At 44.3% G+C, this 14369-nt stretch overlaps 1 protein-coding gene across 4 annotated transcripts in view; it reads right to left on the bottom strand.

Annotated features, from left to right (window-relative positions):
- Positions 1-14369, bottom strand: part of PRICKLE2 (prickle planar cell polarity protein 2) — a 259828-nt gene that overhangs the window by 43849 nt on the left and 201610 nt on the right. For all 4 annotated transcript variants that reach the window (XM_053378303.1, XM_053378306.1, XM_053378304.1 and 1 more), the window contains 2 exons: positions 10481-10594; positions 338-475 (listed from right to left, as the gene is read on the bottom strand). In XM_053378303.1, coding sequence (XP_053234278.1) covers positions 338-475; positions 10481-10594 — 252 coding nt within the window. The remainder of the gene's footprint in view (positions 1-337; positions 476-10480; positions 10595-14369) is intronic.

The raw sequence follows: 14369 nt of genomic DNA, 5'->3' as shown, positions 1-14369 counted from the left end.
AGCAAAGAACAAATTTGCTTCCTGACTTGCCAGCGTCTCTTTTTATGACCTCTCATAACCCAAAGCTAAACATTGCGACTAAAAGCATTATCAGTTGTTAAATATGTATACTGCCCTATACCTGCAGGTCCCAGGGAGGTTCACAAGATAAAATCACAATATAAAAACACAAAATACATAATCAAAGCAAAAACAACCCAATAACCCTCTGCAAGAAACACAATTTGCAAGACTGTGCTGTATGTGTGCCACAGTAACATAATGCCACAAAGTGGGGAAACTGCTCTGTGAATCCAAGGTTCATCTGGCCGAAAACATGTTGTGAAGATAGACCTACCTGCTCACAAATGGCGCCAGTCATGGTGACTGGAAAGGGTCGGACATTGCCTCTGCCCAGGTTCTCCCTTTTCCTCTGATTGCTGAAGAGTTTGAGTTCTCTCTTCTCTTCTTCATCCAGTGAGTTGCAATATCGTACCTAGAGATTAATCAGCAATGATCTGTGTTACACTGGAAGTTCCAAGCCTTGGCTTCTCCTCCAACACTTTTTCTTTTTTCTTTTTGCAGGCAACGTGGGAGGAACTTGCCACCTACATGCAGACATTTCCCCCCTCAACAGATGGGCTTTCAGCCCAGATCAGACTCTCTCAAGCCGATTTCTCTTTTTCCTCTCCTCAAACCACAATGGCCTCTGCTGCTTTCTATCCTATCCCTTTGACTGCTGCTATCCAGTTTATTAATGATACTCCCAATATGCACACATGCACATTATTAAAAAAAATATGGATGTGTAAGGGAATAATCACAATGCTAGGACACTACTCAAGGGACATGGCCAATCCAGAGATTAACGCACTGGAAAACTGTGAAATCCAAGGAAAATTAAGAAGACTTCCTTGGGCTGTGGCTTTCTAGCCCTTTTCCTCTCACCACTGGTACAGTCAAGTCACATCACACACACATTTAACTTGCAGGAATTAAACTATACATGTTTGGCTTCAGTGCCATTCCGAATGAATTTCAGCCTTTTTCTTCTGCCTGCATCTGTCTCTACCTGTCTCCCTTCCACCTCCATCTCTCTTCTTCCTCCAGTCACTCAACCACTCACACATGGAGGAGTGGGGAAAGGCAGTAGAGACACTACAGAAAGTCTTCCCGACTTGCCATCCAATAGCAGGCTAGAAAATAAGGAAATGTTGTGTGATTTCCACATATGCATATTATCCTGGGCATGTATAACCTCAGCATATGATGCGATTGCACTGTATCTAAAAGGGACCGCCATCTTGGTCTTCTCCTGGCACATACTGGTCTGGTTTCTGTAAGTCAACAGAGTATCGCTAATTTACTTGCCGCTGAACTCAAAGCTGAGAAGGGATAAATTACTTCCTGATTCAGTAGACAAGGCTCTTTTAAAAAGGTACTTCAGTGGCACTCAAAAGAGCTTAGCAAGCTCTTGACGGCGCAGCTTATGGCAGGTCCACAACTATTTGCTTGCTTGTTCACTGAAACTGGGCTCAGGCTTAAGCCAAGACCAACAAGATGTTGTCAGGATGATTAAAAGGCCTCCCCTCCACCGGCCGCCTTGCCTTCAAATGTTTAAAATGCACACTACAATTTCTCAGGGCGAAACCCAAATTACTGAAAGGGAGACACACAGACAAACCCTTTTTCAGCCCTAGGAAAATAATTCAATGGACTGCAATTTTGAAGTGCCAACAGGCCATATGTAAAAGATCATCTGAGCGCCCTTGGGTTTTCACCTCCCATTCTGTTTTGTTTTTAAATTTTAACTAGAGTGGTCCCAGACTGCACGATGCTTTTGAAAACACCTTCTCGAGTAACGCATTTAAAATAATCTAAAATAAAAAAACAAGGATCATGCTTCAGGTGCAGAATTCTGGCACAAGTGATGTAAGAGCCTGAAGGCCCTGCCTGAACAAAAGTAACAGTGTGATTTATAATCATATATAACTAACAGCAAACTCATTCTCCAAGGGGCAAACCCTTAAGGAGTCGAAATTGACAATGTCTGCAGGAAAGAGGGAGGAGTCAGGAGGCTTGGGGAACGCCAGCATTTGCAGAAGTACAATGATGAACTTAAGAAAGGGAGGAAGCCCTAAGGTTGGTGGGCAAACCCAAACCCAACATTATTAGGACTGAGCATGCTCAGTGGCCACAGACTGCTGAGTGCTCCCTCATGGAAAAATTAGGGGAGGGGGAATAATAGAATCGTAGAGTTGGAAGGGACCCTGAGGATCATCTAGTCCAACCCCCTACAATGCAGGAATGTGCAGCTGTCCCATACAGGGTTCGAACCTGCAACCTTGGTGTTATCAGCACTGTGCTCTAACCAACTGAGCTATCTGGGAATGGAATGGAGAACCACAGAAAAGTCACTCCCGCCATAACCTCCCTTTGGATCCACCCAGCCGAAGCTCTGTATACCTATGCAAACCAGCTTCACTCAGGGAAGCCATTCCTGTCAACCAAAGATGCTACATGAAACATTCATCTTCAGGGGGCAATGGACCTCTGAACTCCAGATACACAGGATTGCTGTTGTCCTCATGCCCTTGGCTTGTAAGCCTTCCAGAGGGTTATATATATATACTTGGCTGCATTTTGCAATTTGGCAATGCCACACCCTGCACTTTAAAAAAACCCGGTGTATTTATATTTTACTGGTATTATACAGAACAACATTCAATAAACTTTCCCCACACCCCGCATGGAAGAACAGATTCATATTACATAGAAAAACTATAGTTTGAAAGTCATCCTACTAGAATCATAAGAGCTGGAAGGGACCCAAGGGTCATCTAGTCCAGGCTTCTTCAACCTCGGCCCTCCAGATGTTTTGAGACTACAATTCCCATCATCCCTGACCACTGGTCCTGCTGGCTAGGGATCATGGGAGTTGTAGGCCAAAAACATCTGGAGGGCCGAGGGTGAGGAAGCCTGATCTAGTACAACCCCCTGCGATGCAGGAATACCAACTAAAGAATCCATGACAGATTGGCTGTCCAACATCTGCTAAAAACTTCCAAGGAAGGAGAGTCCACCACCTCCCCAGGGAGCCCATTCTCCTGTCAGAAAGTTCTTCCTGGTGTTTAGTTGGAATCACCTTTCTTGTAACTTAAAGCCATTGTTGTCTTGAGTCCTGCCCTCCAAAGCAGGAGAAAACAAGCTTGCTCCATCTTCCATGTGACAGCCCTTAAGATATTTGACGATGGTTATCATATCTCTTCTCAGTCTCCTCTTTTCCAGGCTAAACATGCCCATCTCCTTCAACCGTTCCTCATACGGCTTGGTTTCCAGACCCTGGATCATCTTGGTTGCCCTTCACTGCACAAGTTCCAGCTTGTCGACATCCTTCTGGTGCCCAGAACTGGACACAGTATTCCAGGTGTGGTCTGACCAAGGCAGAATAGAGCGGTACTATAACTTCCCTCAATCTGGACACTATACTTTTGTTGATGCAGCCTAGAATAGCATTGCTTTGTTTGCTGCTGCATCACACTGTTGACTCATGGCCCAATATGCTTGGTCCACAGCTTGCTGCGAGTCACTGGTGGTCGATAGCCATGCTCTTTTGAACAAACACATGAAATAAAGACAAACCATGTGTTTTGGAAAGCATCTCTTGATTTGTTTATTCCTTGTTCACCTAGTTTACCAGTCAGTTTGTCCAACAGTGCCACGTCCCAGATTTGATTCAGCCACATTTCAGATAACATTTAGGGTTCTTGAGTTACTGGCAACATCAAGCAAGCAGCTGTTATTAACAGTAAAATTAGCTTTTTAAATGATAATTCTTCATGTTGTTGTTGTTTAGTCGTTTAGTCGTGTCTGACTCTTCATGACCCCATGGACCAGAGCAAGCCAGGCACTTCTGTCTTCAATTCTTCATAATCTCCTTCAAATATAGTTAGTAAAGCAACGCTGAGGTCGAGATGTACCTGTTGTTTAGTTTTCATACTCATTTCACAAAAAAAGTTATCCCAAAATACACCAAGCTTTTGACAAGTCCAACACATGTGGAAAAAGGAAGCTACATTTTAACAGTTTCTCCAGCCAGTTGTTGGGAGAGTGCAATTGATTTTATTGAGTAGTACAGGATGCAAATACAATCTATGAGTTAGCTCTTGTGCGTTTCCCCTAAGTTTAGCTGAATAAAATTGAAAAGGGAATTTCTGCCAGATTCTGTTCCAGGAAGGCTCGTTTAGAGTATCATTCAAATCTCTCTCCCAGTGGAGTTTGAGAGCATTTAAAGGTTTGCAAGAAAAATTGGTTAATGAGCTGTAAATTAAAGAAATGATACCCTTGCCCAATGGATCAGCAGAATAAATTATATTTTCCAGGGGAGTTAAAGACTGGGTTGCCTGGGTTGTGATGTTTGTTTGGGAGATAAAATGTAAGACTTGGTATATATGAACCCAAGAGTAAGCTGTGTTTTCCAAAGCCTGCTGGATCTCTCTTCCTGTCATATGCTTTCTGTTCTTATAGAAGACTCTGATCCTGCTTCTCGATTTTTGTATTCCTGTATTCTATTTGGGAATACCCATTCTATGTGGGACGCGGGTGGCGCTGTGGGTAAAACCTCAGCTCCTAGGACTTGCCGATTGTCAAGTCGGCAGTTCGAATCCCCGCGGCGGGGTGCGCTCCCGTTGCTCGATCCCAGCGCCTGCCAACCTAGCAGTTCGAAAGCACCCCCGGGTGCAAGTAGATAAATAGGGACCGCTTACTAGTGGGAAGGTAAACGGCGTTTCCGTGTGCTGCGCTGGCTCGCCAGATGCAGCTTGTCACGCTGGCCACGTGACCTGGAAGTGTCTTCGGACAGCGCTGGCCCCCAGCCTCTTAAGCGAGATGGGCGCACAACCCCAGAGTCGGACACGACTGGCCCGTACGGGCAGGGGTACCTTTACCTTTCTTTATTCTATTTGGATTAAAGAAGCCAGAGTGGATAATCAAAAGATTATAGGTGAGGTAAAAGGTAAAGGTAAAGGGACCCCTGACCATTAGGTCCAGTCGTGACCGACTCTGGGGTTGCGGCGCTCATCTCGTTTTACTGGCCGAGGGAGCTGGCGTACAGCTTCCGGGTCATGTGGCCAGCATGACTAAGCCACTTCTGGCGAACCAGAGCAGCGCACGGAAACACCGTTTACCTTCCCACCGGAGCAGTACCTATTTATCTACTTGCACTTTGATGTGCTTTTGAACTGCTAGGTTGGCAGGAGCAGGGACTGGGCAACGGGAGCTCACCCCGTCGCAGGGATTCGAACCGCCGACCTTCTGATCTGCAAGTCCTAGGCTCTGTGGTTTAAGCCACAGCGCCACCCACGTCCCTTTATAGGTGAGGTAGGAGGAGCTAATTTGCTGCACTAATTCTGCCAGACCTGTAAATTAGCTGTTAAAAAATTATAAGCAGGGGTAGAAAGAGAGCTACATCTGCTCCAGCCAGGACTTTTCTTCTAGAAAAGTACCAAATACATTAATATGTTTAAGGATTAATATTCTAAAGGGAAGAGAGCATTTCTAAACTCAGACTGGAGATCAAAAATCAAAAATTTCCTAATATTAACAAGAACAATTGTCCCAAGAACAATTGTGGGGATGGATCTCTTAACTGATTCCCGAGCAGAGATAGAAAGATTTTAAAGGACTTATTTTAAAGGGCTTATTCTTTTTTGTTCAATCAAGTGCTTCTGAGTTCTAAAGAACTTCTACAGAAGCAAATCTCTGCACAAATGGAATACAGATATTCTGTAAGTATCCATCTCCCAAAGGAATTAAGCATCTTTCTTTCCAGAGAATTTGGAATTTTTTACGTAGTTACGGACCACTGTGATCTAGAAATGCTTTCTCTTTCCTCTGGGCATTAGATGGTATGAACTTTTCTCTCTCTCGCAGAAGCTCAATAAAGGAGGCTTCGGTCAGACACTGGATTGTGTCATGCTCTGGATTGTGGACCCATTGGGATCTTGGGGTTTCAAAAAGCTTTTGATAAATGTCCCTCATCAAAAACCCCTGAACGTGAGATAAGAGGAAGAGATTGTGAAGAGCTCCAAAAATATATGTCCAAGGTGGCATGAATATGTCAAATACAACCCAATGTAAACTCAGCACATTGAGTCAAAAAATCCTAACTTTGGGCAGTCTGAGATAGTAGTGACTGGCCAGGAACTGGATAAGTTAGTTTTTGAAATATTAAGTGGTATATAAATGCTTTTAAATAAACAAACAAGTAAATCTTGGGGGCATAGTGAATAGCTCAATGAAACATTGATCCAGGATATGCCAGCCCTGAAAAAGGCAAATCCCATTTTAGGAAAGGGATAAAATATAAAGCTGACAATATACTAATGGCATTATAAAAATATATCATCAAACAGGACTCTCTCCTTAAATGATCACCTTATTTCAGAGCAGGAATAAATTATTTTCCCAGTTAAATATTATGGACCAGCTAAAGTGATGCGCCTAACATGAGTGTAGCTTAAGAGTAGCCTGTAGACTCACACAAAGCAAAGATCTGAAAATAAAGAAGAATTAAAGGGAAGAATTACCCAAAGAGAAGGGGGAAACCCAGCCATGCCCACTAACCAGGGAGTTTGTTTATGTCTAGAAAGTAAGCTCTTTGGAACAGAGAGTTTTAAAAAGCATTCCTTGCTCTATGCTAAAACAGCAATAAGGGGCATACCACATTTCTTTAAAAAGACAGAACCTTATACCAGGATAAAAATATGCAAGGTGATTACAGTTGTAACTTGGTTGACGAACGCCTTAGCAGTCGAACGTTTTGGCTCCTGAACGCCACAAACCCGGAAGTGAGTGTTGCGGTTTGTAAACGTTCTTTCGGAACCCGAACGTCCAGCAGGGCTTTCGTGGCTTCCAATTGGCTGCAGGAAGTTCCTGCAGCCAATTGGAAGCCGCGCCTTTGAAGCCGAGTGTTTTGGAAGTTGAATGTATTTATTTCATCTGTCTTTCTTTGGCCAAAACAGGCCTACAAGGTGGGTCACAGAGTAAGATTTTCAAGCTACATTAAAACAGCTGGAAAATCACTTCTAACACCAGAGTAAGATTGGGATTAAGGCCAACCTGGTGCCCTACAGATGTTTTGGAGCAAAACTCCTATCAGCCCCAGCCAACAGTGCCCTGGGGGTCACCAGCTTGGAGAAAACTATTCTCAAGCACGACCAGGGACTGGGATTGAGCACACATTTGCAGCACTGCAAGGCATTCATTTTAGAAGTGCATAAACACCACAAAAAGGACATGGAGTCAACAGCCCTCAACTGCTATTGCCCCAACCTAGAAGCTGCATATAACCACTGTGATCAGTAGTCATTGATCAACATCCTGTTATCAATTTATCTGAAGCCATCTTCAGCTAGTGGCCATTGTCACATCTTGCAGCAGTGAATTCCATGAATTAAGTATGGATTGTATTGTTTTCCTTGAGGCTCCAGCCAGTCACTTTTGGATGAGGGAGTAAAGCTTCTCTCTATCTGCTTTCTTCACACCTTGCCTAATTTTACAGCCACCCCTTTCTATATTAGGAGACCCGCCTGTCTTAGGACTCATTTGTAGTTGGCAACTTTTAAGACTATTGATGAGGAGTTAAAACTCAATTCCAAGAGTACTTATCGCCTTGGAACATCTTTGCTTGATGTCCCTGGGCCTTAGTCTAGACTCCAATTCTGCAATTGGAGGATCTCACTTTAAGGGAGGTATTTAATGTCTTTTGAGTCTCTTCCAACAGCAGGATTTTACAATTCTGTTAACAGCTTTTTGAAACGAAAACAAACATGTCTCAGCTTCACAGCATAATACATTTGATAGGCTACCAGAAGTTTGATTTTTGATTTTTTTTAACCTCACACGCTCATGGTACTAGCGAACACTAGCAGCTAACTATAACACAGCCAGGGCCAAACACAGCCAAATACATAACAAAAAAAACCAACCAAAATCAAATCAATAACTCCCCTCCCACAAATACATTATAGAGGAAAGTATGGTTATAGAGGAAAGTATGGTACCTAAAGGTATGTAACAAAGGTGCCAGGCAAGCCTTCCTGGGGAGAGCATTCGAGAAACAGGGAGCCATCACAGAAAAGGCCCAGTCTCGTGTTGCTACCCTCTGGGCCTCTTGTGGAGGAGCCACATGAAGAAAGTTCTCAGATGATGATCACAGAGTCCAGGTCAGATCATATGGGGAGAGGCGGTACAGCATCAAACATTAAAAAGTTCCCTAAACAGGGCCACCTTCAGTTGTCTTTTAAAAGTAAAATAGTTGCTTATTAACTTGACATCTTCTGGGAGGGCATTCCACAGGGCAGGCGCCACTACTGAGAAGGCCCTCTGTCTGGTTCCCTGTAACCTCACTTCTCGCAGTGAGGGAACCGCCAGAAGGCCCTCGGCGCTGGACCTCAGTGTCCGGGCAGAACGATGGGGGTGGAGATGCTCCTTCAGGTATACGGGACCGAAGCCGTTTAGGGCTTTAAAAGTCAGCACCAACACTTTGAATTGTGCTCAGAAACATACTGGGAGCCAATGAATATCTTTCAGGACAGGTGTTATATGGTCTCAGTGGCCAATCCCAGTCACCGCATTCTGGATTAATTGCAGTTTCCAAGTCACCTTCAAAGGTAGCCCCACATAGAGCGCATTGCAGTAGTCCAAGCGGGAGATAACTAAAGCATGCACCACTCTGGCAAGACAGTCTGTGGGCATGTAGGGTCTCAGCCTGCATACCAGATGGAGCTGGTAGACACCTGCCCTGGACACAGAATTAACCTGCGCCTCCATGGACAGCTGTGAGTCCAAAGATTTAAAGAAGCCTTCTCCAACTTTGCGCCCTCCAGCTGTTCGAACTTCAACTCTTATCTCTAACCACCACCTAGCTGGTGCTGATGGAAGGGCACCAGGTTGGAGAAGGCCAGTTTGGGGACTGAGCTTTCGCTATGGGTGTCCATTCTCTTGCATGCGATTTAGTAATCATCTGAAAACCACTTAAGGTGCTGCTGGTATTCTTAACAAGGAGAAGCTAAGTCAGTCTTCAAAACAATGCTCAACTGGAGCAAAGTGAGTAGAGACTTCTGGGGTGTCAAAGTATCAGGAAGCAGTTTGGGGTTTTTTGTCTGGCTTTCGAAGTTTTTGGTATGGATGTAAGGTCCCGTTCTATGGCTTTAGTTAACTGAAAATACGCTGAACAGAGCTCCCCATGTTCTTTTCCAGTGGAGAGGAAGAGCTGCGAGTTTTAAATTCTCTTCTGCGAAGCAGCAAATGTTGTGGCCAGGGCAGCAGTTGCTTGCTGTGGAATCCAAAGCGGGGGGAAATCAATCCCTAAGAGGGGCACAACATAAAATGCAGAAGTAGAACTATTTTTTCAGGAAAGCAGGAGAGGAGGAAAGGGTTAAATTCCCCACTGGTGCATTTGCATTTCTTAAAAACCCCTGTTATGTTGGATGCAAATATGCATTTCATGCCTTATGTAGCTTAGTAAGTCAGTGGTTAACAACCTGGTGCCCTCTGGGTAATTTTTTCGGACTACAACTCCCATCAGCCCCAGCCAGCATGATCAATGGATAGGGATGGTGAGAGATGAAGCCCAAATCTTCTAGGGGGAACCAGGTTGACAAAGGCTGAGCAAGTGGCTCCTCACAGTGGCAAGTTGCAGATGTGGTGCAAGCAACCCATTTTAATGTGTCCCAAAGACAACATTTAAAATTTTACTTTTTGCTGTTATATATAACCTCACAGCCAGATGCAATAAAAAGCCTGTATGTTTCAATTCTTCAATTCAATACAAAAGCAGAAAACTTAATATTTTAGCAACTGCATGAGAAATATATGCTCTTTTATCTAGTAATATTTTAACCCACAGCAGCAACAATTCCGCACAGAGAGAAACGTTTATTGTACCTATAGTTACAATTTAAGAGTATGTCATTTACACTGAGAGCCAGGCCAGTTTTTCTGTGAGTCTGAGCCCAAAAGCTTTCATTATTTTTATGTATAAAAAACTATCAACATCTCTCACCACAAAATATGTCTTTTCCAGGAAAATAAAAGTTGGAAACTGCGATTCTCAGTCAAAGCAAAAGCAAGAAATATTGAAGAGATAAATGTAAGTAATAGGACAGCTAGACTCTAAATAGGCATTGCATAAATAAGCATTTCCAGATAAAATATGAGGACTGTTTCCCTTTCTATTCAGCTGAGAACAAGTACAGAGGGCAGGGTCTCTGCCAAGTAATTCATCAGCCAGCATGAGAGTGGTGGGGAGGGGGCAAAGTGAGGGAAACATTTTTAAAAACCCAGAGAGCTTTTGCAAAACAACCCTTTAACAAATCCTTTGCCAGAGCCTTGGTTAACTGGCTAATTGCTGTACGCAACAGCGACATCAGAAAGATGGTCCAGTCCCCTGCGGTGTGCACTAAGCCAATGTTTCCCCAATTATTTCTAAATGACTCACCTCATTGTCGTGTGGCGGCAGCTGGTGAAGGAGCTGTTTGATACGGGCTTTCTCCCCTGGGCTGTTCACGTAGGGCACTTTGTCTTCTGGGAGGCAGCTGTAGTACTGATGAACCTAAATGTTAGAAAAAGGGGGACTGCAGTACAATGTCTTGGCTTCGTTTTTGTTTTGCTTTCGTCTGACAAGACACAGAGAAATCAAGCGCTCTGAGCAGCGGCACTCGAGATTACCAAAGACGTGCAGCTGTTTTTTTTTAAAAAAAACCAAAACAAAACAGAAAAGCAAACTTTCCTTAGGACAAAGGCAAATGCTCTTTATCTGACAGAAACCAAAATTTGTTTGGAAGAGGGTCAAAGCAAGAGTGAGGGCGGAGGGCGAGGGGAGAGCAGTCTGTTTTCGGTCTAAAGCTAACCCGCCAAGGTTGTACTTTACCGTTTTCTCTGTCACTCTCCAGAATGTAAGCATGTTTCCCTTGGCTAGGAGGATCTGTCAGCACCTGCCTTTGTGAGCGTAGGTTAAGACGCTCCCCCTTGGCATCCAATCTATGACTGGGTAACTGAGCCTCCACCTACACTCCAGCCCCCAAGGCCTTTTCTGTAACAATTTGTGAAAATAATCAGCAGATAAAATCTGTCGGAAGGCTGGGTTCTCCCTTTAAGTCTCAGAGTGTGTAATTAAAAACAAACATGAAGAGTGCAGCACAAGGTGCAGTGCAACAAGGCCGGGTCCCAAGAGATCCCATTTCTCGTGCGTGCGTTGATGATGGGCACACACTTCCGCTGCAGCTATGGGGCCTAACAAAGCAGCCTAGTTCTTCCCGGAGACCAGCTACAGCACAGCATCACGCTCTGTGATCATTCCAACACAATGCTTGTAAGGCGGAAACAGCGAGCGGCAAGTAACGCCGAGTACAAACAGCCCCGTCTACTTGATCTGAGGGAACACGGTTCAGAACGTGGAAGCTGGGGATTGCTCTCCACCTTCTTTTCCGGATCATGCCGCACTCAGAGGAGCCCAGCTGACGTTCAATGGAAAATCCTGTCACTCAAGCAACCCAATGGCTTGCCTCAAAGTTTCTGTACCAGGTTGCCCCTTCTGAAACGTAACAACCAGCTGCTAGGACATCTTTTCCCTGCTGTGTGTGTGTGGCAAGAATGTGACACCATTTTGGAGGTATCGTATCCTCAGAAACACAAGCACCACCATCACGTCCCATGACAACGCTGGAGGAATGGTGTGATTTGTACAGCCTCTTCAACTGTGCCGATTCCAGTGGGCAGCAGCTCTTTGGGGTGTCAGACAGTGATTTTTCACATCATTTGCTGTATGTTCCTTTAATTAATTGGGGGGTGCCAGAGAAAGAACCTGGGACTGTCTGCATGCAAGCCACGGTCTCTACCACGAAGCTATGGTCCCTCCTAGCAAGGGGCTCATCATTGCCACATTGAGAGTCTCCACACCTGCACCAGGAATGTTTTAGCCCAAATCACCTCAGAAAATGCTTCATTGTCCTATGAGCCTCCCTTTGCTCATAAAGCCACCAGAAGAAGGCCTGCTCTCTAAACGCCAGCACTGGGTGATGTGGAATGAGAGGCCTAGCATTTCGATGGAGGTGCCCTTGGTGCAATACTCCCTCCCTAGAAGGGCTTTCTTGGGTTTTAGGAGGTGATGCTGCTCCAGCAAACATTTATAAATGTCAATTTTATTCCGGTCTTAGATGATGCTTTATTGCAATCCTCTGCTATGAATTTGTAATTGTTATTTATGTTGGGGTTTAAAGAACAACTTTTAATTGACAGTTTTTATATAGAAGACATCTTATTGCTTTTTAACTGTTGTTGCCTGTTGAGGGCCTTTTTAGTTTTTGAGTGTGCAGTGGGATATAATTTAAGTAAATTAATCAAAACAAACCTTACAGGGATGTGAATGGTATGTATGGGATCACAAAAATCCTTGCACTAAGCAGTTCTAAGCAAATGTGTATGGGAATGGGATGCGGCTGTAACGTGCTCTGTCCCTATCATCTTAGATTTTACCCAGGGGAAAGCTGAAATTAGGTTTCTCAGAAATATCACCCCAACACAGTAACAGGAAGGAGAGACCTCTCATACTACAGGATAGCTCTCCATCATCTACGCCAGCCTGAAAACAGCCACATAATGCACTCACATTGAAGCTGCAGTGTTTATTTTACATGCCCAACCCCATTGCAATCATTTGCATGCATCACAGAAAGAGATGCTTTGAATGAAGCCCAGAACTGCAGAGAAAGTTTATGCAATGAATCCACGACTATGCCCCCACTCTATATTATGAGCAACCAATTTGTTCAGCCAAGGAATCTCCAACCAGAAGTCTTAAAAGCCACCAACTAAATGGTTACAAATAAAATCTCAGCACCACTTACTTTGCATTTATAGCGCATCCTTCACCTGGTCCCTGAACAGTTCATTAAGCTGAACGCGAAGGAAGGCGATACAACCAAGTTAAGGAAGGCTAACCGAACCAAAGCTCGCCTGAGCAGCCTGTAACTTGGGTGGTTGAAATCTCAAGCCAGGTCTCCGATTACGCCTTTTCTCCACCACAATCATCAGTTGATTTCTGAATGTCTGCATTTAACAATCAAATGCCCCTGTCAATAGCTAACTGCCTCTGTGCTCTGTAGATACAGCACGGCTGATTTTCTGCTATTGAGTATCTGTGCCCAGGACGCCCTTGAAACTGTGTGAATCCACAAGTAATTTATTCTTGACTGGCTGCCAAATTATGTCACGCTTGTCCCCAAGGTAATAAGCTGTAAAGACCCAGAGCACAGAAAGGAGGAGATAACAAGTCTAAATGGCAATCAGGTTATCGTGTGCGTAGATATTTGTTTTCTGGCTGTGGCAGAGGAAAAACCAGAGCACAACGCTTTCAAGCATTTCCTCTGGGAAGTCTTCCATTTCATGTCAGGAGGTCTGTCGGAGCTATCTCCCATCAGATTAAAGAAATAGCTCTGCAGGGATGGGCAAATGACTTTGGGAAACTAAAACCAACCCAAAACAGAGACAGCAGGTCCTGACCTGCACCTCATCACCTGAAACGAACCAGGGACTGTTAAGGAGGTTTGGATCAGATCCAAGAAAGACGCCATTCAGGTAAACCCCAAAGAAAGCACCGACTCCTTCGGATTCTGCCCAGGTGATTTCAACTCCTTGCTCTGCAGGCAAATCGTGAATGTCATCATTAAGTGGATTTTCAGAAGCTTTCGCTTTTACCATCCTTCAAAATCAATGCATGTTCTCCTTGGGCTGTAAAACTGGGCGCCAGCCAAGAGAGAATCCCAGAGTACATCCACCTGAATGATATGCAGTTGCTCCCACAGGTGATACGTCATCTTCTGCATTCAGTATCATCACCTAGAAAGTATGGGCGTATTTCACCACCTCCCCACTGCAGTTCCACTTCCAAAATGCTTTTAAATCCTTGATGGTGTATGCTTCTCTCAGTGATAGTAATGCCCGCTAACCCTTTCCATCTCCCCTCTTTACCATCTGCTTGTCTTAACAATGGATTATAAAGAAAAACATGTACAGAATAATCTTTTAAATAAATTAAAACTGGCCAAACAGCTCCGGGCTGAATAGAGCAAAATGTACTGCTTAATTCAAGCAGGCTTTTAATTTGTTCTGTTTACAGCCAAAGACCAACGAGATAAACAGTTGTCCCTGAGCACTAGATTCTTCTGGTGCCTGCCCTCTAGGCTAGACTATACCTGAAAACAGAATAGGGGTTCTCAACCCCAATCCAGCCAGCCAGTCTGGACCCGTGGTATCAAAAACAAATGTGAGGTCCAGGAGAACCAATAGGGAGGAATCTTCCTTCTACAGTTATTGGTGCAGGTACACAA

Source organism: Podarcis raffonei, chromosome 2 (genome assembly GCF_027172205.1).
Source record: "Podarcis raffonei isolate rPodRaf1 chromosome 2, rPodRaf1.pri, whole genome shotgun sequence".
Taxonomy (NCBI): domain Eukaryota; kingdom Metazoa; phylum Chordata; class Lepidosauria; order Squamata; family Lacertidae; genus Podarcis; species Podarcis raffonei.
Note: the sequence above shows the minus strand (reverse complement) of the source record. Positions and strands in the feature narration are given on the sequence as shown.